This window comes from Myotis daubentonii, chromosome 9, assembly GCF_963259705.1.
Source record: "Myotis daubentonii chromosome 9, mMyoDau2.1, whole genome shotgun sequence".
NCBI classification, from domain to species: domain Eukaryota; kingdom Metazoa; phylum Chordata; class Mammalia; order Chiroptera; family Vespertilionidae; genus Myotis; species Myotis daubentonii.
In genome coordinates, this window is record NC_081848.1 from 64,600,140 (window position 1) to 64,624,698 (window position 24,559).

At 34.5% G+C, this 24,559-nt stretch overlaps 1 protein-coding gene across 2 annotated transcripts in view; it reads left to right on the plus strand.

The window, feature by feature from the left end:
• ELP4 (elongator acetyltransferase complex subunit 4) overlaps positions 1-24,559 on the plus strand; it is a 176,652-nt gene that overhangs the window by 27,964 nt on the left and 124,129 nt on the right. For both annotated transcript variants that reach the window (XM_059709198.1, XM_059709199.1), the window contains exons 5-7: positions 3,467-3,606; positions 14,734-14,818; positions 16,788-16,976. In XM_059709198.1, the coding sequence (XP_059565181.1) occupies positions 3,467-3,606; positions 14,734-14,818; positions 16,788-16,976 (414 nt within the window). The remainder of the gene's footprint in view (positions 1-3,466; positions 3,607-14,733; positions 14,819-16,787; positions 16,977-24,559) is intronic.

The following is a 24,559-nucleotide window of genomic DNA, read 5'->3' on the forward strand; positions in this document are numbered from 1 at the left end:
TATGTCCTCTTTACTGTCCAATCATCAAGCCCTAGTCTCTCCTCACCCCAAGAATAGCTTGCCTACAGCATATTTTGAGACTTAATTTCTTCAATACTGTAGAACTCTACTGCAAACGCCTACAAATGGCTCCAGCAATTTATGACAGTGTGTTACAGGTTTATTATGTTCAATCTTCATTACACTTTGGTTTTCCATCTTAGTGATTAAGCCCCAGCTGTCCTGTGATAGATGCATGTTGTGGATGACAACACATATACTTTTTTTAATAATGTAATGTAATTTACAAAAGAGTGACGAGTCTTCTGATCACTAATGGATCACGACACAATAATAATAATATTGACATAATGCTTTACAACTTACAGAATATTTATTGCCAGTATTGCATTAGATTCTCATAACAGCCCAGTGAAATAGTTATTAGCTCTAATTCTGGTGCTTGAACGGAGGCTCAAAATGGTTTAGTAACCATTTGGATTCTTGCTTTCTGTTATGCCATACTGAGAAAGAAGAAATGGTAACATTCTTAAGAAAATGTCTTATTTAGATTGCTTATTTGTGGTGCAGCTTTCTCTGAAAGTTTCGTTTCTGACATACTGGAGGTGGGAAATTGCTCCCCCTGCCTGCCCTCCCCTCTCCCCCATCAGAGTTTATTTTCCTTTAGCACGGTAAATTTTTACTGAATCATTACAATTTACTCTCTTCCACAGTTAACAAGTTAATGGGTAGTTTATGAATGTGCAATAGTTTTCATAATGTAAACTAAAGCAAGATGTTATTATTAAATTGAGTAAACCGACTAGTTACTGATGATAGTTTGATTTTTTTAAATGTATCTTTTTGTGCGTAGAGTTGAGAGTTTTTCATGGATATTACTATTAATATTAATATTAGATTTAACGCATTTAGTTATCTTTTTTAGAGGAAATATTCTGAGTCTTTGTTTTATAATTCGAGGCCTCAAAAGAGTTCACAGCATTTCAAAAATTTGATTATATGTTAATGCTAGGTCTCTTGGGTAGAAAAAACTTACAAAATTGTTTTTTTCTTGAAGAGTATATTTATTTTTCACTTTCATTTTTTACGGAAGGATTAAAGTTTTCATCAGTAATAAAAATTTTAGTCTCTTCCTTGTGAATATTTTTGTTTTATATCTAATCTTAATTTCTAAAAATATAGTAACAATTATAATAAAAGCTTCTAAATTTATTTTTACATTTTAATGAATTATATATGTTCTATATGTAAACTGTCACAGCATGAAATCAATTTTCTGCCTTGATTCAATCCAAATCTGAGATCTCTATCACATTAATATTATAATTAGAAACATTAATAGAGATCGGCAACTTAAAAAGCATATTTTGCTTCTTGACAATTTAGCATATTTCTCTGAGTTCACAGGACTTCAAGAACCTTCAGTCCACTAATAAATTTATTAACTCAAACTTAAAAGAAGAGAAAAGTCTCTCTTTCTTTCTCTCTCCCCATGGCCAGCCTGCTAAAATAGATTATTCATGCTTATTTGATTCAGGTAGGCTTTTGCAAGCTTCCCTACTAGGCCTGGGAATGTGGTACATTGAGGCCTTTTCAGAGGCTTCTGACATAGACCAAGCTTTTATTGCATGGTGTTTTATTATTACCAAATCCTAGTCTCCACCCAGTTTGTAGGCACTCTGCTTATTCTTTTGAATCTGGAAAGGTTATCACCTACCTTAATCCATGCAGCAGTGTGGATTAAGGACACCAGTGTGCCCCAGGATTCTCAAAGAGGATCCTGGAAACTTCTTGTTTCTTCTTTTTTGCTGTCTTTACTAAATTCTATTGGGCCTTAGAGGGATTTGCATCTGAAATGGGCAACCTGGTGTTTTTATCAATGAAGACATCAGATCAAAGTTCAGTTAGTCAAGGCCTTTCTAAAACATTAAGGGGGCTTGGACTTACACAATAAAAAGATGAGCTCTAGCAGAGATTGCAGTAAAAACATTCTGAACTATAATCCGGATAAAGAATAGATTATAGGCCAAAGAACAGACCTTGTTTAAATTGCTTTAGACTAATAACTTCACATTTTAAAGCTTTAAACCCTGTTTTTAAGAAACAAATTTTAACGTCACATAATTTATCAGTACTTTCATGGTAGATAGTTCCATGATAAATCTCTTGGGAACCATACTTCAGTACATTGAAAAATTGGATAAGGCCAATTTATAGGTCTCCTTCATTAACGAAAATAAATAGTACCTTATGGAGGGATGAACAATCATTTTATTTAGAAAATAAACACTAAACACAAAGACTCTGAATCTGAGAATAATGTTTCTATTAGCCTTAAAAATTTTATTCTGTTACTGTATAATTTAATGTTTGTAAGCATTTAGTTAAGGATATAAATTCTTAAAGTCTTAAAAATGCAAATACCTAGTATCAAGCAAATGTCTATTTCTAATCTAAATTATAAAGTTGTTAATTACTTAGTAAAATAATTTAAGAACTTACTGTGTATAGCTCTTCAACTACCTAGTTTGTTGAATGTTCTGAAACTTGTCTGTTCTGTAGCATTCAGGACAGTTGAAATTATGTAAATTTAGATCAGAGATTTCATTAGAAACTATTGCCATATGAAACTGTTAGTAGTTGAACTTTGGATAGAGTTGTATATATTTCTAATGTGCTGAGTGAAAGAAGTCAGCCCAGAGTTCATTCAAAGCAATATAAGAATAATGTCATAATACTAGTATTTTACTCTCCTATGTAAATAAATTCAACATCAGTAGAGTTTCTTAAGAAAAAAATGTTTTTTTGGAGAAATTGTTAGGAGAGGCCACAAAAGAGGAATTGTCAGTTAACTAATGATTAAGGCAGATTTCTGATTTACTTTAGCTTATATATACTTTCTGAGCTTTTTGCCCATCTGGAGCACCCTAGTACATTTTATCCTATATGCTTACCATTAAACTTGTAAGTAAAGTTGAATATATATACACATTGTCTTGTGATAATTTAGTTTTAAAATGATGCTCAATTTAATGTACTTAAATAGCTTTTGGACCCCTCACCATGAATTAATTTGGCTTATGTTCTCATCAATTCTTAGCTACTACATATTTGTCATTAAAACCTGGAATTTAAACAAAAATGATTGAGACTTATGTCTATTAAATTTTTTTAATTTAGGAAATTATAATGAAGAGTAAAAAAGCTAAGGAGGTTTTAAATTTGTGTCAATCTTAGGGAACCTCCAGGAGTAAAGAAACATGGGAGATGAAAGATTGCTTTCTAACTATATAGTTTTAAAAAACAAAGTTTGTTGTATTTGTTTCTTTGAAATTTAATGCCTATGTATACCAGCTTTTTCTTGTTAACATTAAAATGCATAAATATATCAGCATTTTGCTGAGTGTAGGACAAAATAAATAGTAATTTTTGAAACTTTATCAATAAATATGAATTTTCTTAATAGGCTGGACCAGTATCATCTTCAAAATTTGGTCACTATTATGATGCATCAAAAAAAATACCACGAGAATTAATAGAGGCTTCAAAATGGCATGGATTTTTTCTTCCAGAAAAAATATCTTCAACTCTTAATGAAGAACCCTGGTAAGTTAATGACCCAATTTTTATTTCAAAGGTTAATAGAATACATATTTGCCACATTCTTTGAAAGAATGAATGTCAAAAGTACATATCCTAATAATAAATATTAGTTTCTATATAATATGTAACCTTAATTGTGCATATGTTTCATATTATTTGGTATAGTTTTCTTCTTTTCCCAGTCTTATAACTGTTGGACATGCTTTTACTCTTAACTGCAACTTAAAAAGTCTGGACACCAAATTTATAATATCTGCTGATTTCAAGAAAATGTAAAATAGTTCTAAATCAGGCTATTTCAGTGTTAAATGCAAACAGTGCTCTTTCAGAAAGTAAATAAGTACTGGTTTTCCAATATTTTATTTATTATGGTTTTCTATTTCTAGTAATGCTGTAAATAAAACACTCTTATGTATTTTAGATGACTTAAAGAACTTAGGATTTGAGTTTTACAGTGAAGAGTTTTAAATATTAAACCAATACATGCTTACGTTATAATGCTACTAACTTTAAGACAAAACCCTGAAAATTACAATACTTGACAATGAATAATTTATAAAGGGTAAGAATATTTAATTTTATTCCTATTGCAGTTGGATCAAGAAAGGGTAATTAATGGACTCTGTTGTCATACTGTTAAACCATTATTTTCAAAGTGAGATGAGTTATCAAATGGAGATTTAATAGGAAGTTATGAACTGAAATGACTTAAAAATTATAGTCTCCTTTCCAGAAATATTATGTAAGAATTTAGTGAAGATTATCATATTTATTTTTATTAAATCTGTTTCAAAAAGAAGTTCTTCACTTCGTTATGGTGTTCCCTATCTAGTCTATGGCCACAGACTTACCCAAAGTAGTGCTTAATGTTAATAGCTACTGTTAATGAATGACTGCTCTGTGTCAGTCACTGTAGTGGTTGCTGTACCTTTGTTATCTAACCTGTGAAAGTAAATATGTCCACTTCCAGAACAAGATACCGAATTCACAGAAAAGACTTATCTGAGGCTCAACTACGAAGTGCTAGAGCCAGGATTAACCTAAGTTTGATTAACCTAAGTCAAAAGATCTCTTTTCCTTTTTACTTTACTACTTCAAAGACTTCTGTGTCTACTTCACTTTACCTCTTGTGTTACAAAGGAAAGAGTGCTAATAGAGAACTTTTTAAAAATCTGGATCTTGTTCTACTGTTAACCTTGGGCAAATCCCTTAGACTCAGTGAAAATAAATATCTTTCTATGAAAATTGAGGTGGGGGGAATACCACTTGTCCTACCTGCATCACTAATTTTTTTTTATTAAGTTTGAATGGTTATATTGATTTTACTAGTGCCTAATTTTTGCCATTCACTGAACCAGATAAAAATACCAGATGTACCAGTTAATAATGCAGATTTTTTTCAATAGATCGAGTTACACATATGTTGATATATATGCGATTTTATATGTATGCTATTTTGTTGTATTGACAACAAGCTTCAAAACTTCATATGTCAAATTTTCTGAAGGTGTTAACATCATAGGTATTTTTTTGCTTAAAAATGTTAAATTTCGTGCCAAAATAAAGCATTTGTGGAAAGTTTTAATTCATTACTTTACTTTGAAGAAAAGTGCTGCTGAAAGTTATCATCTACTTCGGGAAGCTTATGGTGAACATGCTCTATCTCAAGATACTTGTGAATGCTGGTTTAAATGCTTTAAAAGTGATGATTTCGATGTGAAAGACAAAGAACGTCCAGGTCAACCGAAAAAGTTTGAAGACCAACAGTTACAAGCATTATTGGATGAAGATTCGTGTCAAACTCAAAAACAACTTGCAGAAAGATGAAACATTGCTCAACAAACAATTTCCGATCGTTTATAAGCAATGGGACAGATTTTAAAGGAAGAAAAATGGGTGCCACATTACCTGAACGAAAGACAAATAGCAAACTGAAAAGTCATCAGTAAAATGTTGCTTCAACAGCACGAGAGTCTTTTTTGCATCGAATTGTGACTGACAATGAAAAGTGGATTTATTTTGAGAATCCCAAATGCACAAAATCATGGTTTGTCCCAGGTCAACCATCAACATCGACACCAAGGCCAAATTGCTTAGGAAAGAAGACAATGATCTGTGTTTGGTGGGATCAGGAAGGTGTGGTGTATTATGAGCTTCTAAAACCAGGTTTAACTGTTAATACTGATCGCTACCAACAACAAATAATCAATTTGAACCACGCTTTGATCATAAACAACCAGAACGGGCCAGAAGACACAGCAAAGTAATTTTGCTTCGTGATAACGCACCATCACACACTTCAAAACCAGTTACAGACACGTTAAAAGATCTTTCCTGGGAAGTATTAACCTACCAGCCATATTCACCAGACCTTGCTCCTTCAGATTACCACTTGTTCTGATTGATGACACACGCACTTTCTGAGCAGCACTTCAAAATGTACGAAGAAGTGGAAAATTGGGTCTCTGAATGGTTTGCCTCAAAACAAAAAATGTTCTATTGGGACAGTATCCACAAATTACCTGAAAGATGGGGGAACTGTGTAACTAGCGATGGGCATTACTTTGAATAAGAGAAGCACTTTTGATGTTTCTCTTGAAATTATCATGTTTTCTTTGATTATAAAATCTGCATTTTAACTGGTACACTGGTATATACATGCTTAGGAAATAGGTCAAAATAACTTTTCCATGATTTCATAAATAGAAAATGGTTGAATCTGGACTTAAAGTCAGTTCTTTCTGACTCAGAAATATTTGTTAGCAATAGTGCTATACTGCCTCCATTCACAGAGTGCTTAGGGAAATAAAAAGTATAAAATGTACACTAAGTATAATGTAAGTACATAAAAAATAATATGGTGATACTTTGTAATTTAAAAATATATATATTATAATACTTATTTTAAGCTAGAAAATACAAGGGTTTTACTCATTCATTCAACAACTAAAGAGGAGGAATTAACATTTGTCAAAAACCTGCTTCGTGTCAGGCATTGTACCAGGCATTTCATCATAGGATATCTAATTCTCTCAACAACCCTCAGCTAATATCCCAATTTCATAGGAAATTTGAGGTTAGAGACACTAAGTAGCTTTCCCAAAACTCTCTGTAAATGACCGAGCTGGCACCCAAATTCAGGTCTCCCAAACCTCTGCTCTTTTCTGCATAGACTGCATCTGTTTACTGGGTGCCTGAAAAACAACATCTAGGTCAGCTCTGAGAGTACAGTCTCCTGTAGTCTTTAAAATATAATTTTCGGACTATTTTTGAGAACTAGCAGTTTTGCGTACAAAATAGGAAAATTTATACATTTTAATTATCAAGGCAGTATTTCATTTCATAGTAGTTAACTGATAATTCGTTTATTTCATATTAAACTTAAATGCTTAATTAAATGTAATTAAACTTTAAACATGTAATTAAATTAATTTTGAAAATGGGTACTTTACCATGTGAGATTTATTTTAATTTATGAAAAGCGTGTGCTCATTTCACTAAAATGAACTTTACTGGTTCATTTATAAAACAATAAAGCTTAGCATTACAGTTGTCTATACTTTTCCTATTCTTACAACTAGAGGATATAGTTATATCCTACTTTCATGTGTGAAGATATAACATGTAATTTTATAATATCTAAAGGGACTGTTGAAACATGTAGAGTTTTACAGTAAGAAAAGCTAAAGGTCATTTAAAATTTCCATTAACTAATTTAAAGTTATTGGTAGTTTTTTTCTGTAGAAAATGTTCATACATATAATTTAAACTTTCACATTAAAGCCTGGGTATAAAAGCCTGAGATGTATCACAATAATATGATCCAGGTGATTTTTTGTTTTTCTGTTTTACTGTCATAAATCAGATATTCTGAATCACAAAACAGTGATTGGAAAATAAATTTTGAGAATAATTCTGTAGTCTAAGTTTTTTTTAAAATCTGACATTGTTTTGAATTAAGCTTTACAAACAGGTATACCCAAACACACTTCTGTTCCTTATAAGATTGCCCTTTGTTCAGCATATGGATGCTGTCTCAACTTTCTTATATATTAATGAGTCTAGCAACATACTCCTTAACCTACTGTTTCAGACTGAATGTTTGTGAGCCCCACCCAAATTCCTATGTGGAAGCCCTAATCCTCAATGTAGATAATTATGACTACACGGGGTCATGAGGGTGGGCCCCAGGTCTGATAGGATTGGGTTCCTTAAGCAAGATCCAGAGACTGAGCTCCCACACCCTCTTTGGGTGAACATCCAGAAAAAAGCCATGTGACCACATAGTGAGAAGGTGGCCATCTGCAACCCGAGGGGAAAGCTCTCACCAGACACCAATCCTGCAGGCACCTTGATCTTGGACTTCTAGTCTCCAGAATTACATCAGAATGAATTCCTGTTATTTAAGCCACCTAGTCTGTAGTATTTTGTTATGGAAGCCGAAGCTGACTAATACACCTTCTATACTGTAAATGTCACTTTTTTTATTATAGGTACTAGAGGCCCGGTGCACAAAAATTTGTGCACTCGGGGAGGAGGGGGGGGGTCCCTCAGCCCGGCCTGTGCCCTCTCGCAGTGTGGGACCCCTTGGGAGATAACGACCTGCTGGCTTAGGCCTGCTCCCGGGTGGCAGAGGGCAGGCCCAATCCCTAGGTGCAGCCCCTGGTCGGGCTCAGAGCAGGGCCGATTGGGGAGTTTGGGCGCCGCCCCATCATGCACAGAGCAGGGAGATTGGGAGCTTGCGATGCCACCCTCAGTCACGCTCAGGGTAGGGCCATTTAGGGGGTTGGGGCACCGTCCCCTGTCACACTCAAGGCAGAGTCGATGGGGAGGTTGCGGCGCCACCCCCTGTCACGCACAGAGCAGGGCCAATCAGGGGGTTGGGGCGCTGCCCCCATCACACACAGAGCAGGGCCGATCAGGGGGTTGGGGCACCGCCACTCTCACACTCAGGGCAGGGCCGATGGGGAGGTTATGGCTCTACCCCATCACACACAGAGCAGGGCCCGTGGTGGGGGGCCCCCTATCAGGCACACACAGAGCCGCAGGGCGATCAGGGGGTTTGGGCGCTGCCCCCTGTCACGCTGATCCCGGTGCCGGGAGGCATATTACCCTTTTACTATATAGGGTAGAGGCCTGGTGCATGGGTGGGGCTGGCTGGTTTGCCCTGAAGGGTGTCCTGGATCAGGGTGGGGGTCCCCACTGGGGTGCCTGGCCAGTCTGGGTGAGGGGCTGAGGGCTGTTTTCAGGCTGGGGGTGACTGAAGTTCCCAACTGCTCCTTTCTTTCTTTCTTTTTTTTTTTTTTTTATTCTGGGCCAGCTTTAGCTTGAGGCTTGGCTCCAGCTCTTAGGCCGCCGCTCCTGAAAGTAGGTTTCTGGCCTTTGCATACAATGTTGCGAATCTGCTGGCTGAAGTCCGGCGGTATTTGTTACAATGTTTCTTAAACTGCCCGCTCAGAGGCCTGCAGCCGCAGGCGGGGAACGTTGGTTTCCTCCAACGATCCTCAGTCACTGAGGCAAGCAAGCCTCATGTTAGTTTCAAGCTGCCTGGCTGCCGGCAGCCATCTTGGCTGACAGTTAATTTGCATATCTCACTGATTAGCCAATGAAAAGGGTAGCGGTCGTACGCCAATTACCATGTTTCTCTTTTATTAGTGTAGATGTCAGATCTAGAATATTGAGTTCATATACTATTGGTAGTAATAGAATAAATTTGTTCTGATGTGTTTCTTTGAAATTCAAGATTTTATTTTGATTTATATGTCTTAATAATAACTAATAATTTTTTATATTAGCTAAAACAGCAGTTCTCAACCTGTGGTTCGCGACCCCTTTGGGGGTTAAACGACCCTTTCACAGGGGTCGCCTAAGGCCATCGGAAAACATATATAATTACATATTGTTTTTGTGATTAATCACTATGCTTTAATTATGTTCAATTTGTAACAATGAAAATACATCCTGCATATCAGATATTTACATTATGATTCATAACAGTAGCAAAATTACAGTTATGAAGTAGCAATGAAAATAATTTTATGGTTGGGGGTCACCACAACATGAGGAACTGTATTAAAGGGTCGCGGCATTAGGAAGGTTGAGAACCACTGAGCTAAAAGATTTGTATTGATTAAGTTGGATTAACTGAATTCTGAGACTCCAGTTATCTTTACAGGAGAAAATCAGTGGAAAGAGGCTAGGTGTAATACCTAAGATTTTAGAAGTCATTCCACTTTTCCTCTCCTGCCAAGTCTCCTTACCAGCTTAAATAGAACCTTGATATAAGCCTTTTGTAATATTTTCCTAGGGAAATTGTAATTATGCTCCCCCTACTATCCTGCACTGGAATTATTTGTCTTGTCTACATCTTCATCTTCCCCCTCAAGCATTGCATATCCTTGAGGAAAGAGTATGCTTTCTTTATCTTTTTACTAGAGGCCCAGCACACAAAATCGTGCGCAGGTAGGGTCTCGCTCGCTAGTCCCCTGTCCCACCTTGCTGCCACCCCCTGGTTTTCCGTGGTTCCCTGATCGCAGCATGGTTTTGGTTCCCTGGAGCCTGCGGCCCGGGGGAGGGACCAAGAGGTCGGCCGTTCCACCCAATAGCCACTACTTTGGTTTGCCATGGTTCCCCGTTCACCATGCTGCGATCGGAGCCTGCAGGCAGGGGGGTAAGGGGGACTGAGAGGTGGTCAATGCACCTCATGGCGACTGGTTGAGTAGTCATTCCAGTCGTTACGCTTATGGTTGCTGGCCTTTTATTATATTCCCTAAATCTGGGACACAGGTGTGAGTTGATAGTTGGTGAATTAGTGGACCAATGCACAAAGTGTGGTAATAACTCAGATTAACTATAGCCTTACTCTTAATGTAAAGATTTAGTGGGATAAAACCAATAAATAAAACATAGCCGTGTAAGAGTGTATTTTATTTCAACAATACAGATCTCTTAGCTCAAGAAGCAGAGAACCACACCGTGTTTACAAGTTACAAATAGAAATTCATGAGAAAGGAATTTTGAAAGGGAGTTTCTAGCTAAGACTAGAAGTTCAGAATAAAAGTCATGAAGTTATAGTAGTTTAATAAACTACTTTATTAAAAGTATATGGTGAATGATATATTAATAATAACACCTGAACTGTGGGAAAGGCAAGATGTAAGTGTGAAGAGGGATTTTACCTACCTGCTTATCTGCTGATGGTATAATTAAAGTAAAAAGATAATATCTGAAAACTTATAGAGAGAACTAATATCCTGAACCTCATGTTTTTTTATTTTTAAAAAATAAAGTTTGCCCTGGCCTGTGTGGCTCGGTTGGTTGGGCGTCATTTCATACACCAAAAGGTCACTGGTTTAATTCCCGGTGAGGGTACATGCCCGGATTGCAGGCTCAGTCCCAAGTAGGGGGCATGCAGGAGGCACAATTAATGTTTCTCTCTTCCTCTCCCTTTCTCTCTCCCTTTCTCTCTCTTTCTCTCTCTCTCTCTCTCTCTCTCTCTCTCTCTCTCTCTCTCTCATCAATAAAAACATATTTTTTTAAAATAAAGTTTATTAGGCCATAACGTTGTCTGAGTTTACCACCTTTGTCACAAAGGTCAACTTGGAGTTTCCAGTGTAGTCTATAATTTCTCAATGAAAATCAGCAACTTATGGACAGCTTTAGCATCTACAATTGACCTTTCACTAGCCATGGAAACTTCCCCAAATAATCACAGTGAATGAGCCGTCTTCTCGAATTATCTTGCTTTTGTATGCCCCTTTTGAATAATCTCTGGAAGATTAGCAAGCCCTGCTGCATTAAAGCCTTACCTCTTAGTACAAGCTCCCTTAAGAAATTTATAGAGGGAAGTAGGCAATAGTCTCCTGGCTGGGATCTTCACATTCGTTTTCTACCATGTATGCCATGTGTCCTAGGCACACTGCAACATTTTGAGAATAATCATCTAATGAATGGTAGTAGGTAGAAAACAATGTTTATCGCTTTATAGTCTCAACATATCTTGAACAACTGTGTGTGACAGGGGCCGGAGCCACAACCTCCCGATTTGCCCTGCTCTGTGCATGACAGGGGGCGGCTCCCCAACTCCCCAAGCAGCCCTGCTCTGAGCCTGACCAGGGGCTGCATCTAGGGATTGGGCCTGCCCTCTGCCACCTGGGAGCAGGCCTAAGCCAGCAGATCGTTATCTCCCGAGGGGTCCTAGGCTGCGAGAGGGCACAGGCCGGGCTGAGGGACCCTCCTCCCCCCCTGAGTGCACAAATTTTTGTGCATCGGGCCTCTAGTATTACTATAAAGAAATAAATTGCCCTAATCGGTTTGGCTCAGTGGATAGAACGTCGGCCTGCCGACTCAAGGGTCTGATTCCGGTCAAGGGCATGTACCTTGGTTGCGGGCACATACCCAGTAGGGAGTGTGCACGAGGCAGCTGATCGATGTTTCTCTCTCATCGATGTTTCTAGCTCTATCCCTCTCCATTCCTCTCTGTAAAAAATCAATAAAATATAAAAAATATATGTTTAAAAAAAAAGAAATAAATTTCTGTCAGACAACATGGCATGGTAATATCAGCAAACACATGAATAATGTACATGGGACAATGTTTTAACTAAAGAAAAAATTAAATGCTTCATATGTAAAGGTAAAAATTAAATTTCTAATAATTTTCATATTCTTTGTACTATTATAGTTTTAAAGATATTGTGATATCTCAAGATGGACCATTCACTATAAAACTTGCTAAAAATTATGATCCATATAAAGTAGCATACATAATTTGAAATGTAGTGCTTTTGGGACATATTATAAATACTTTGATAGCCTAATCTTTGTTAAGGGTTTGGAAACATAAGGAAGCCAGGTTCATATTTAAAGTTGGGTTTCCTTCTTGCCAGTTTCTTTTTTATAACTTACTACACTGTTGAACAACAACAAAAAAGACAACATTCTCAAAATTAATGGGTTTTTTAAAAAAAATTTAGATGACAATAGAAGATAATTATTTTCAGCCAAAATTATATTATTAATTGCAAATATTTCTGACACAGAAATGTATCTCATAGAGATTAACAATACTTATTGTTTTAATGTCAATACCATATAAACTGATTCAGTTTTAAATGCTGTCATTTTATGTATATAAGAATGAATATTCTCAATTAGTATACCTAAATGTACTGATTTTCCAAATTTTATTTTCTTACCAGTATTTATTTTCCTAGAAATTTAATGAGCTTGGAGAAGTTTGTTTTACTTATCAAGTTCTAAGCATTTTGATTAGATTTTTTCTATCTGTGTTAAATAAGAGGTTGTGATGTATTGGCTTTATGTCCATTTTTGTTCTTATATCGAAAGAAACCCCATTACTTTTGAAGAGATTCTTAGATCTACTATAGTTATCTTAACAGACTGTGAGAATGTAAAATAAATAACAGATCATGTTATCTGGATGAAAGATGGCAACTAAAAAAAACTAAGAAGTAATTTATGTATGTGGTATTGATAATGTACCTTCAGGTAGCAAATTTACTACCGAGTACTTAAGCAGGTTTTATTAATGAACAATTTTAGGCAGAGAGGAAATGCTTTAAAAAGTTTTCACATATATGGTATAATAATTTTCTTCAGTAGATTCATAATTGGTAGATTAGGATGCACTGGGTATATTCTTGATCCATACTTCTTTAACCCACAGTGACATTCGTCAAATGGTTGGCTGGAATTCATTTTATAATCTGGGACTTTGGAGCAGATTTTACCCCCTGTGCAAAGTTAATTGACCCAGATAGGAATTGAATCTGCTGTATTCAGAAAGTAGAGCTAGCCAGGACAAATATATGTTAAGATACGAAACAATCACATCATCATTGCCCTATGGAATATCATTATTTATAGACACATTTTCTCACTCATGGGAGTAGAAAAATGTGTTCATGTAATTTGTTGTATTTTCACTGAAAATGGAGAAATAACTATGTGAGAAATAATTATACCACCATATCTTTCATTTGGAGTCATATTTGTTTTGTTAAGAGTGGGGTTATTTTCTCTTGGTTTTCTTTTTTGTTTTTGTTAGGTAGATACTTTGGGGTAGATGTGAATGTTCAATACAATCTTTACAGAGATATGCATATATTTTTGCTGAACCATTGGCCATTGATTTGGCACACTATGCATTTTGCTATATTTACTAACTTATATTCTTCAATGTTGCATGTTGCTTCAAATTATATTTCATCCGTTTTTTAGGGCATTTCCTCTGCCTTTGTGGTCGCTTCATTTATGATCACAGTAAAGCAGATACTTTTGTATTTTTAAGGTCATCCACAGCTTCTACAACATTAGGCACTTTTATGTTTAGGAACTAGTTGTGCTCCAGGACTCATTATCATGACATTTAATATTCAGCCATAGCACACAGGTTGTCCATTATGAAGAATCTTAAATTCAGTTAATGTTAAAGCAGATTTTCTTTGCTCTTATTAAATTTTCTTTGAGATGTTTTATAGCATTTGTAAAGTATTTTAAAATAGTGACATTAGGGCTAAAATTCTTGTGGGAAATAATTTTGTCTAGGTCATCTTATATTTATACATTTATTTTATTGTCTTTTTTACAAATGAAATGGCGTTTATACTTGTCTTAATTCAGGTTTTGAATTAATATTATTTTAGCAGTTCTAAGAAAATTAAAACTTTGATGGAAGGTAAGCTCAGGTGATCAGCACATTGATTCAGGAATACTTGGCATAGCAGTTCATTAACTATGTGTTAATTATCTATGATTACTCCTGAAAAGCCATAGTGGCTTCATCTTTTAGGTTGCTTCATTAAATCATTAATTTTCTTCGAGCTAACTAAGCCTGACATAATTAAGTCATCTCAGTCTCCACAGATTTTTATCTTCCCAGGATGTCAAGAACACAGAACTAGTTAATATAAGGCATTGTATCTTGTTCCCTGGATGTATTGACTTTATTTTTTATAATATGTATACTATTTTGGCTCATTTTAAAATTATATTTTAAAAATCTTATGAATGTATATATTTTCATTATGTACTTACTGTTTTAGATTACATTTGTATTTCCTGTATAATAAAGCCCATTTATGTATTTAAACCACTTCTTACCAACAGTTCTTTGACCCCTGGCTACATAAAGCTGCTTCAGTTTATTCAGAAAATCATTTATGAGGAAGGATTTGATGGATCCAATCCCCAGGTATGAGTACCTTCAAACCCTTTTATAATCATGGATATAATGTTTTCAAGCTCTCTAGGGCTACACCCAGAAGGTCTTAGAATAATCAACAATGAACAAGCTGTTTCCAGCTCAGAAGATGTAAATAAGCAGAGCATAGCAGCCTTAGTTTGACTAGTGATGTGTATTCAGAATTTTAGCTGTGTTCTCAGTGAATTCACATAAGATGTACACATTCAGTGTCAACATGAATTATTGTAAACACTTGGAATTAATAGGTAGCCACATTTTGAAAATTATTCTTAAATCTGCAAGTCTTGTACTTTCCCATCTAAATTTTTCTATTTCTGTCAATCAGGATTTAATTTTGAATTACCTTATCAGTAAGTGTTAATTATTTTATGATTTTACATTTATTACAGAATGCTTCGGGTTGTCTCAGTGAATAAGAAGGCATTTCTATTTGCTGTATTAAAATATTTTATAACTATTTTTCTGTAGCTCTCTTTTTTAAAAATTTCTCTGAATTACCACTATTAAAGATGTTCCAGTTAGTTTAACTTAAACAAAATAAGGGAAATTTTATTTCTACATATCGTGTGGCTCTGAATTCTTCCTCAGTTATTTTAATTGCTATAGCTGCTAACAGATTTGCATTTCATTTATATTATTTTAGCAGAACTGTTTTCCAAAAGACATTATTTTTACTGAAGAAGACAGAGAAGCCAAGCCTTACTTGTGGCATTATCAACTACACTTGCTCTTAACTCATGGATTTAAAAAATATTATTGTTGACTTTACTACTATATTTAACAGTATCAAATGTAAAATAAATAATTTTTAGAATTTGTCTTAATCATCAGTTTAATGGCAGGTTGAAAACAGTATGTCTGTTGTGTGGTGAAGCACATTCACTTATAGATGGCTTTTCGTGTATGTTACAGTTTTTGTGGTGGTCCTTGGTATTTACTACAATTTTGTTACGCTCATTATTGCTCCATTTTTGGTCCTAGTTAAGATTTATGGGCTACATGTCTTCTCTTTGGTGGCAGTGCCTGTCTGGAGAGGTAAATTGGTCCCTGACAGACACCTCTCCCCATTTGCTGTGGTAACTATGGAAACAGGCATGTCATAACAGTTCCTACGGTACAGTGTGCAGAGCTGCTGCTCTTGTAGGATGATGACACATCTTCTAAGACCAAGACATTTTTTTTAAATCAAAAAATCAAATGCAATAACAAAAAAATACATACTTACATGTAAATGTACATGTATACACACACACGTATACACACACACACACATATATTCAGACAGCCATTAATAAGAAAGCTGTTGTTGGAATGGATTGAAAGGTTTGTTTTTTTGGTTGTTTATTTCACCATTTTCAATAAACAATATTTTTCATGAACGTTGACAGACAACAAACAGTAGCTGGTTTCACTCTCTGAGCCAGAGATTCTGTAACTGTTGACTTTCATAAAAATGAACAGGGTTGAGGTAGACATTTCTATGGTGAATATCAAAAATGCTAAAAAACTTTTAACTAAATAAAAATATACCAATAAGTCATTTAAAAATATATTTCTAACTTTATTGGAATGAAAATATAGTTAATGAATTTCCATATTGTTAAGTTATGGATTGTATCGTTTGCTAAATTCACAAGTCTATACATCTGTCTCAGAAACTTTAGATGAGATCAGGAAGTCACAACAGTGCATCTATCAGTCACTACTTAAAATATATTATTCCTGAATCACAATAATATTCTGATACTGAAATAAATCCTGCTTTTTTAAGACGAAATTTTCATCTTATTGTTTTTATCATTCCATTTTCAACTAAACTAAACTAATTGGAGGCAGCATATAGAAATAGACTCTAAGAAGCATACTATCATACTATATAGCTCAGCTGTGAAGTAACACAGGTATCCTATTAGTTAACAAAACTTAATGTGTTTACCTCTCCTCCACTTTCCTTTAGAAAAAACAGAAAAACATTTTACGAATAGCAATCCAGAGTCTTGGTTCACCTTTGTGGGGAGATGATGTCTGCTGTACAGAAAACTGTGACAACAGTCACAGCCTTACAAAATTCCTCTACATTCTCCGTGGTCTTCTACGCACCTCTCTTTCAGCCTGCCTCATCACTGTGCCAACACATCTCATCCAGGTAAGAACTTTTCAAAACCACTTTCCCCTAATTAGTGGTGCATAGTAAAGAGCAAAATGTAATTGCTTTAGGAGTCTGATAAATTATTTTCTCATGTCCTTTACTAATTTTTTTCTTTGCTTTCTTGTGAACTTGCTAGATCATTGTGATATGAAGTTGATTTTGATCTTTTAATTAATCATAAACTGATCTGAACATAGGGCTTGAAGGAATATTTGTAGACCTATGTGAATAGCAGCATTAACTAAAATGTGGAAGCAAATAAAGTATTCTTCAACACATGAGCAGATAAGCAAAATGTATCTTATATTTCAGTGGAATACTATTCACCCTTAAAAGGAAAAGAAATTCTGACATATGCTACAACATGGATAAATCTTAAGGACATTATGCTAAGTGAAATTAGTCACAAGAAGATACTGTGATTCCATTAACATGAGGTAGTTAGAATAATCAAAATCATAGACAGAAAGTAATATGGTGGTTGACAGGGACTGAGGGGAGGTGCGTGTGGGGTGTTATTACTTAAAGGATACAGAGTTTTTGCCTGGCCAGTATGGCTCAGTGGTTGAGCATCAACCTATGAACCAAGAGGTTCCAGTTCGATTCCTGGTCAGGGTACATGCCCAGGTTGCATCCCCAGTGGTGGGTGTGCAGGAGGCAGCCTATCAATGATCTCTCTCATCTTTGATGTTTCTATCTCTCTCTCCCTCTCTTCCTCTCTGAAATCAATAAAAATGTATTTTAATAAATAAATAAAGGATACAGAGTTTCAGTTTTACAAGATGAAAAGAGTTCTGAAAATGGTGGTGATGTCAGCATATTATGAACAGAATACCAATGAACAGCTTACTTAAAAATGAGTAAGATGCTAAATTTTATGTTATTTTCTTCTAATGCACATACTAAAACCCTTTAATTCAAAATGACTTAGTTTTATAACAGAAGTTTTAAGTTTTGTTTTGCTTTATTTTTCTAGGAAATAGCAAAAATAACAGTAATGATAGCAGCTCAAGATATGGAAATATCATTCCTTGGTCATTTGAAAAGTATCATTTCACCAAGTTATGCAGCTCTTCTAAATATTTACACATTTCATTATACAATATCAAACAATCACATTGGTTAATATCATCACCATCCACAATGTTGTATGTGTTGTGAGATTATTTTTATCATTACTTTTATATTGTAAGAGTATGCCCCAAATTCTTTATCTTTTCACTTATTGAAGGACATTGTTTCGAGATTGATGCTATTGTGAAGCGGCTGTGACCATTCATGTAGAAGTCTTTATGCAAAAAAAACCAATATATGTGTGTGTGTGTGTGTGTGTATATTCATCCCTCTAGTAATCACATCTCTTCAAAACTTTTTATTTCCGGTCTTTTTTATTTTAGCTATTGCAGTTCATGTGAAATGTTATGATTGTGGTAATTTGCATTTCCTGAGCAACTAATAATATTGACCATATTTTCATGTGCTTGTTGGCTATTAGCCTATCTTCTTTTGTCTCAGCGGTTCTCAACCTGTGGGCCGCAACCATCAGAAAACACATATAGCATATCAGATATTTACATTATGATTCATAACAGTAGCAAAATTACAGTTATGAAATAGCAACAAAAATAACTCTATAGTTGGGGGTCACCACAACATGAGGAACTGTATTAAAGGGTCGCTGCATTGGGAAAGTTGAGAACCACTGGCTAAGTCTTTTGGCCATTTTTTTTTTTAGTTATCTCCTCATTATCAAGTTTTAAAATTGCTTATGTATTTTAGGTACATCTCTGCAATAGTTTTTTCCTGTCTGTGATTTGTCTTTTCTATTTTCTTAACATTATGTCTGAAGAGCTGAAGTTTTAATCTTGATAAAGTTTAATTTATCTATTTTTTTAATGGCTAGTGGTTTCTCTTCCCCATTTTTTCCATTTTACCAGTCTTTGTCCTCTACCATATTTTTTATGTGTGTTTTCTTCTAAAACTTTTATAGTCTTCTCTTTTCAAATAGATCAATTTATTCCAATTTGAATCTTTTACACTTTAGTTTGTATTCTCAAATAGCTTTTGGCTTATTAGTTAACATCCTGATTATATGTTAACTCACTTTGTATTCACTAGTTTTCTTTATTAGTAGTACTTTTTACCAAAGTACTCATTGTCTACCTCAAACATGTGATTCTTATATGTATAATACATCTTATACATTGTAGTCTCTGTAAAGTCAGGGCCACATATTTGTAATTTTCCTTCTACTTAGCTTAGGGCTATGATAATAATATATTATTAAGTGGAATAAAGTATAAAAATTCCTAGTGCAATACCTAGATTTTTTAATATTTTCAATAAATGTTAAAGGAATATTGATTCTTACTTGGAAATTTATTTCTAATACTCAATTGTTTAAACTTGAATCTTTATTTAAATTTATGTGATTTTAGTATCTTTGTTCAAATCCTATCTACAAATGGCAAGTTTATTAAAATGTCATTAATTATACATAGTTTATTAAAATATCATTAATTATACATAGTATATATAGTACATTTCAAGTCCTATGACCAAGGAGTTCAGCATAAAAAAAAAAAGAATTTTGATTCCTTGGTTAGTAGGATTTATTTATAACAGTCATAAGAGGATAACTGTTTTTCTTTAAGGGCTTTTCATAGACTGTGCTTGAAGCTTACTTACTACTATGAGTTTAAAATCACACAAATATTATAGGGAAACTCCTTTCTCTAATCGTCTTTTACATTGTACACATGTTTGCATTGTTAATGATGTTAAGTCATGTTAAAGTTAATGCTTTAATAATAGTTTGGTCAGATTTAATGAGCTTCTTGATTATGATGATGAATAAACCTCGAACAGACCTGTCAGATGCTGGTGAAAATAGTGGAACTCATACTACTACTACAACTATGCTATTGCTACAAATATTTATCAGGCACATACTACATGCCAAGTACTATACAAGTATTATGTCCTTGAATCTTCACCATAGCCCTTACCTCTTTTTTTACAAGGTCACACAGTTAATAAGTGGCAAGCCAGTCATGTCCCAACTCTTGTCTTTCTCTGACTCCAAACTCCACCCTCTTCACTGTTAGGTTGTATGGTTCCCCTAAGCATCACAAAATCTCTGCGAGATAGGTGCATTGCCAATATCAAAGAAGATTAAACTGAAGTGATTCTCTAAAGCCATGCCTCTATTAGACCTTTAAAGCTAGTATCAAATTCATATCTGCTTAACACTTTGCTCTCTGTCACACTACATCCTATAGGTCTTGAATTATTAACTACCTGTGATAGCAGTAACTTTCCATTAGGAAAAAAATGTTCTAGGGTAGCATTCCTATTATTCAGTTTTGTTTTGTTTATAATACTTATCCAGGGATTTTTTTTTTATTGATTTTTAGAGAGAGTAGAAGAGAGAGGGAAAGACAGAGAAATATCGATGTGAGAGAAACACATCGATTGGTTACCTCCTGCTCAAGTCCTGACCAGGGCCTGGCTGAGGAGGAGCCTGCAGCTGATGTGCATGCCCTTGACTGGAATCAAACCCAGGACCCTTCAGTCTGCAGACAGATACTCTGTCCACTGAGCCAAACAGGCTAGGGCTTATTCAGCATTTTTAAAGAAAAAAAATCATTGTAAAATCTTTAACAAATTAGTACATGTGAAAGATTAAATGAAGAGTTACACTCTAGACAAGGGAGGAAAAAAGATGGAAGCCTATTTCCTTACATGTAATTGCAAGAAAAGAAAAACAGTTATGAAATAAATATATGTAGTTTTTTATGTATTCCAAAGGGACCTATGCAAAGCAAGGGGTGATCATCTTTATCACTTAGAGAAGTGACCCCAAACCCATTGTGAATGTTATGACAGTGCTTCCTCTAGCCCCAGTATAAGGGACCAGCAGTACTGTGATTAAACTAGAGGCCCGATGCCCGAAATTCGTGCAAGGGGCTCGGCCCTCGCACCCCTGGCTTCTTCCACAAGGTCATTTGGCCGTCCAGTCTAATTAGCATATTACACTTTTATTATTATAGATAGCCTCAAGTCATCCTATCTCATCAATGATTAAAAGATTGAGATGAGCCCTGACCAGTTTGGCTCAGTGGATAGAGTGTCGGCCTGCAGACTGAAAGGTCCCAAGTTCGATCCCGGTCAAGTGCATGTACCTTGGTTGCGGGCACATCCCCAGTGGGAGGTGTGCAGGAAGCAGCTGATCGATGTTTCTAACTCTCTATCTCTCTCCTTTCCTCTTTAATATTTAAAATATTTAAAAAAAAAAAGATTGAGATGATAAGGTGGACTGGATGTCTGCATATCAGTATTTAAATTTTGGAAATTTATAGACATGTTTAAATCCTTATATAACTGGAAAAGATATAAATTTTTGCTTTTGAAAATACCAGTAAAGAGACAACTTTGAAATGGAATAGAAAAACATAGGGTTAGACTTTGATGACTGCCACTTCCCTAGACAATTTTGCCTATTATAATATAGTAGTATTCTGACCCTAACATCAATTGAGCTGTAAAAAACAAATAATTTCTTTGCTCTTTGAACATGACACCTAACCATATTTTTGTTTTTATATCAAAATATTTAGAAAAAAATATAAAACTTAATAGTTTGCTTAGACCAGTTATGATATAAATAGGGGATATCCCTAACTCTGAAAGACTGGTAAGGAAAATCACAACGTTTAGGCTAAAGAAAGAGACTCAGAAGGAGCATGTTTATACTGCTTTTAAATCATACATCAACTTTATCTCTATTGTGACCATTGCCATCCCTGCAAACTCCAAGTCAGGTTTAAATGGTGATTAATTTACTAAGGGAATTTAGCTTATTCATTCATGAAATAATTTATTGCAGGCACGGTTCTAGGCACCTATAGGGTTATAGTATGAATAAGACAAAGTCTCTATCCTGTGGAGCTTTTCAGCAGTGTAAAAGATAGCATGGATAGAGCAGAAAATTAGTATATACAGTATAGGTATTTGCACACTTGAGCTTAGAATTTGATAGTAAGGTGGTTTCTGGCAGGAAATAGAAATATAGTTTAATATCCTTGGAAATTTTGTCATATAATTAAAAACCTATACATAATAGAATTGTGATACTTTTATTTGAATATGTTATATAGAGTAACACTAGCTTTAAAGTTATATATAGTAGCTATATCTCTTAGACTAGTAAAACAACCAATCGGTGCTCTTTAGTTATTAGCATTCTGTCAGACTTGTACAGTAATGATTAGTTACCCTTTATTGTACTTTTGGCATGCTTCCCATGTTTAATTTTATTGTAGGAAAGGAACACATAGTTAAGGAAATTACAAAGAGGATAAAAAGTTAAAATAAGGAAAATAATGAGATAGAGTCAAAACTTACTTTAACTTATTGATATTAATAAGACTTTTGCAAGTAGAATGAAAAATAATTATTTTTAAATTTACATTGTGTTTAGCCTCACAACTTTGAACTTGAAATTTTTTTTTACTTCCTTTAGGTTAAAGATTATCTCCATAACAGCACAGGGAAAAGTAACAAGCATATGTTGAAACAAATGTATAAAAATAAATTCTAAATATCTGTTAATAAAACCCTAAAATTATTCATCAAATATGTCTTTAAAATATATATAGCCCTAAACAATTTTCCCTGTGAAATAGTAGTATTGCTCATATTGTCTCTTTCTAGAATATAGTTTTAGTGTCTGCCCAAAGACATTGCATTAAAAATATATGTGAAAATGGCCAAGTTAAGCACAGACTTTGTTACGTGCTGAACTGTGGATTTAAGTGTCATTTGAAGGAGCAGAACTATGGACGGCTCCCCTATATTCCAGCATTACTCCGTTCCCAGATCCCTGCTGTGTAGTTGTTCCACTCGCCAAGAAGCCTGTTAAAGAGCCCCCCAGAGCATGTGTACAGCCCTCCATGTTAATAGTTAATTGGTGAGGATGGCAAGATGAGAGGACAGCCGAACATGTGGTCTCTCAGACTCAAGCAGTAGACAGACCTTTAGTTATAATAACAGCAGCTGCTCACATTCTCACAACTCAACTGTTCAAAACTCTGTTGTCAAGTGAAGGTTGCGGATTCGGGGGGAGAAGGGGTGGAAGGAAAGTTTACTTCTAAGAAAAATAACTACAAACCTGCCTTGAAACTCTTACTACATATTATGTATGAGAATATTATTTCAACTTTGTAAAACTTAAGTATAAATTTCTATATTAAAGGTTGTGATATTTCAGCTACATTGGACATTGTTGCTTTTCCCCCATTTGCCTTTAGAAACAAATGTTTGTGTACCCTTTGAAATTTTTTTAAAAAATTTATTTTTTCTATTGTAGTTGACATACAATATTATATTAATTTGAGGTGTACAACATAGTGATTAGACATATAACTTATGGTGACATACAGTATTATGCTAAGTGAAATAAGTCAGTTTGAAAGTTTTTAATGAGATTTTTTTTTGTGTAAATCACTATCTTTGAAGCAATTACAGTAGGATACTGTTTGATATCCATATCTAGGAAGATATAAAACTGTGATTTTTTGGTCTTAAAAATAAGAACTAGTTTACTGTTAGTGAATTTGTAGTCCATCTTCAAATTATACAAACATTTTGTGTCTTCTAAATTAATTTTATTTTTTATTCCCAGTGACATTTGTGTGCTTGGGGAAAAATGGTGACGGATAACATGTATTCTTCTTGGAAATAAAAACTGAATTTTATATCTTATTATGATTTCATTAGCAAGGTGATTGGAAAATACATTTCCCCTAGCTTATGCATCTTATCTACACTATCTGTGGCAGCTTGTTTTTCTTGATTTGTATTTTTTATTAAAAGCACTCTTATCTGAAAATGTCAGGGAATATTGAAGCTCTTAGAATTACAGGTAAAACAGGGAAAGCTTTTTTAAATACCTTTCTCATAGTGTTCTATTCAGAAGAAAATTTACTTTTTATTATTGCTAATCTATTCTGTCATAGTCTATACTTTTAGGAAATTATAAACATAAACAACCTATTAAATTTCTCCTTAATTGTAACAACACAGGAAAGTAACCTTCTTTGACATTATTGTTAATAAAATATGAAATAACATTTTCTCATTCTAGTTTAATTTTAAGTATTGCCAGCCTTTAATGTATTTTGGTTACAAAACATTAGTTGGTAAATTAAAGTTTCTTTTAGTCAAAATATTTCAGATTTTAAACTGGGCTGTAACATATCTTTATTGGTCATCTTTGGCATTTGGTCAGTTAATAGCCTTGTTAAGTTTTTATTATATAACCAATGTTTTTCAACAATTTGTCCTGTGGAATTCCCATCCCCCTCACCCCCAAACTATCTTATTGAAGAAAACTATTACCAGCATGTTAGCGTATACCTAAGAAAGTTTAGGAAAATTTCTTTTCTAAAGAAAGCAAGAAGAAAGGCCTTATTATAATGTCTCTTGAAAATTGAATAAGGTTTTATTTAGTGTGTTATTTTAATTTATACACAGTATTTTCAAATTAATCTTCTACAGTATTAATTGTATTATAGCTT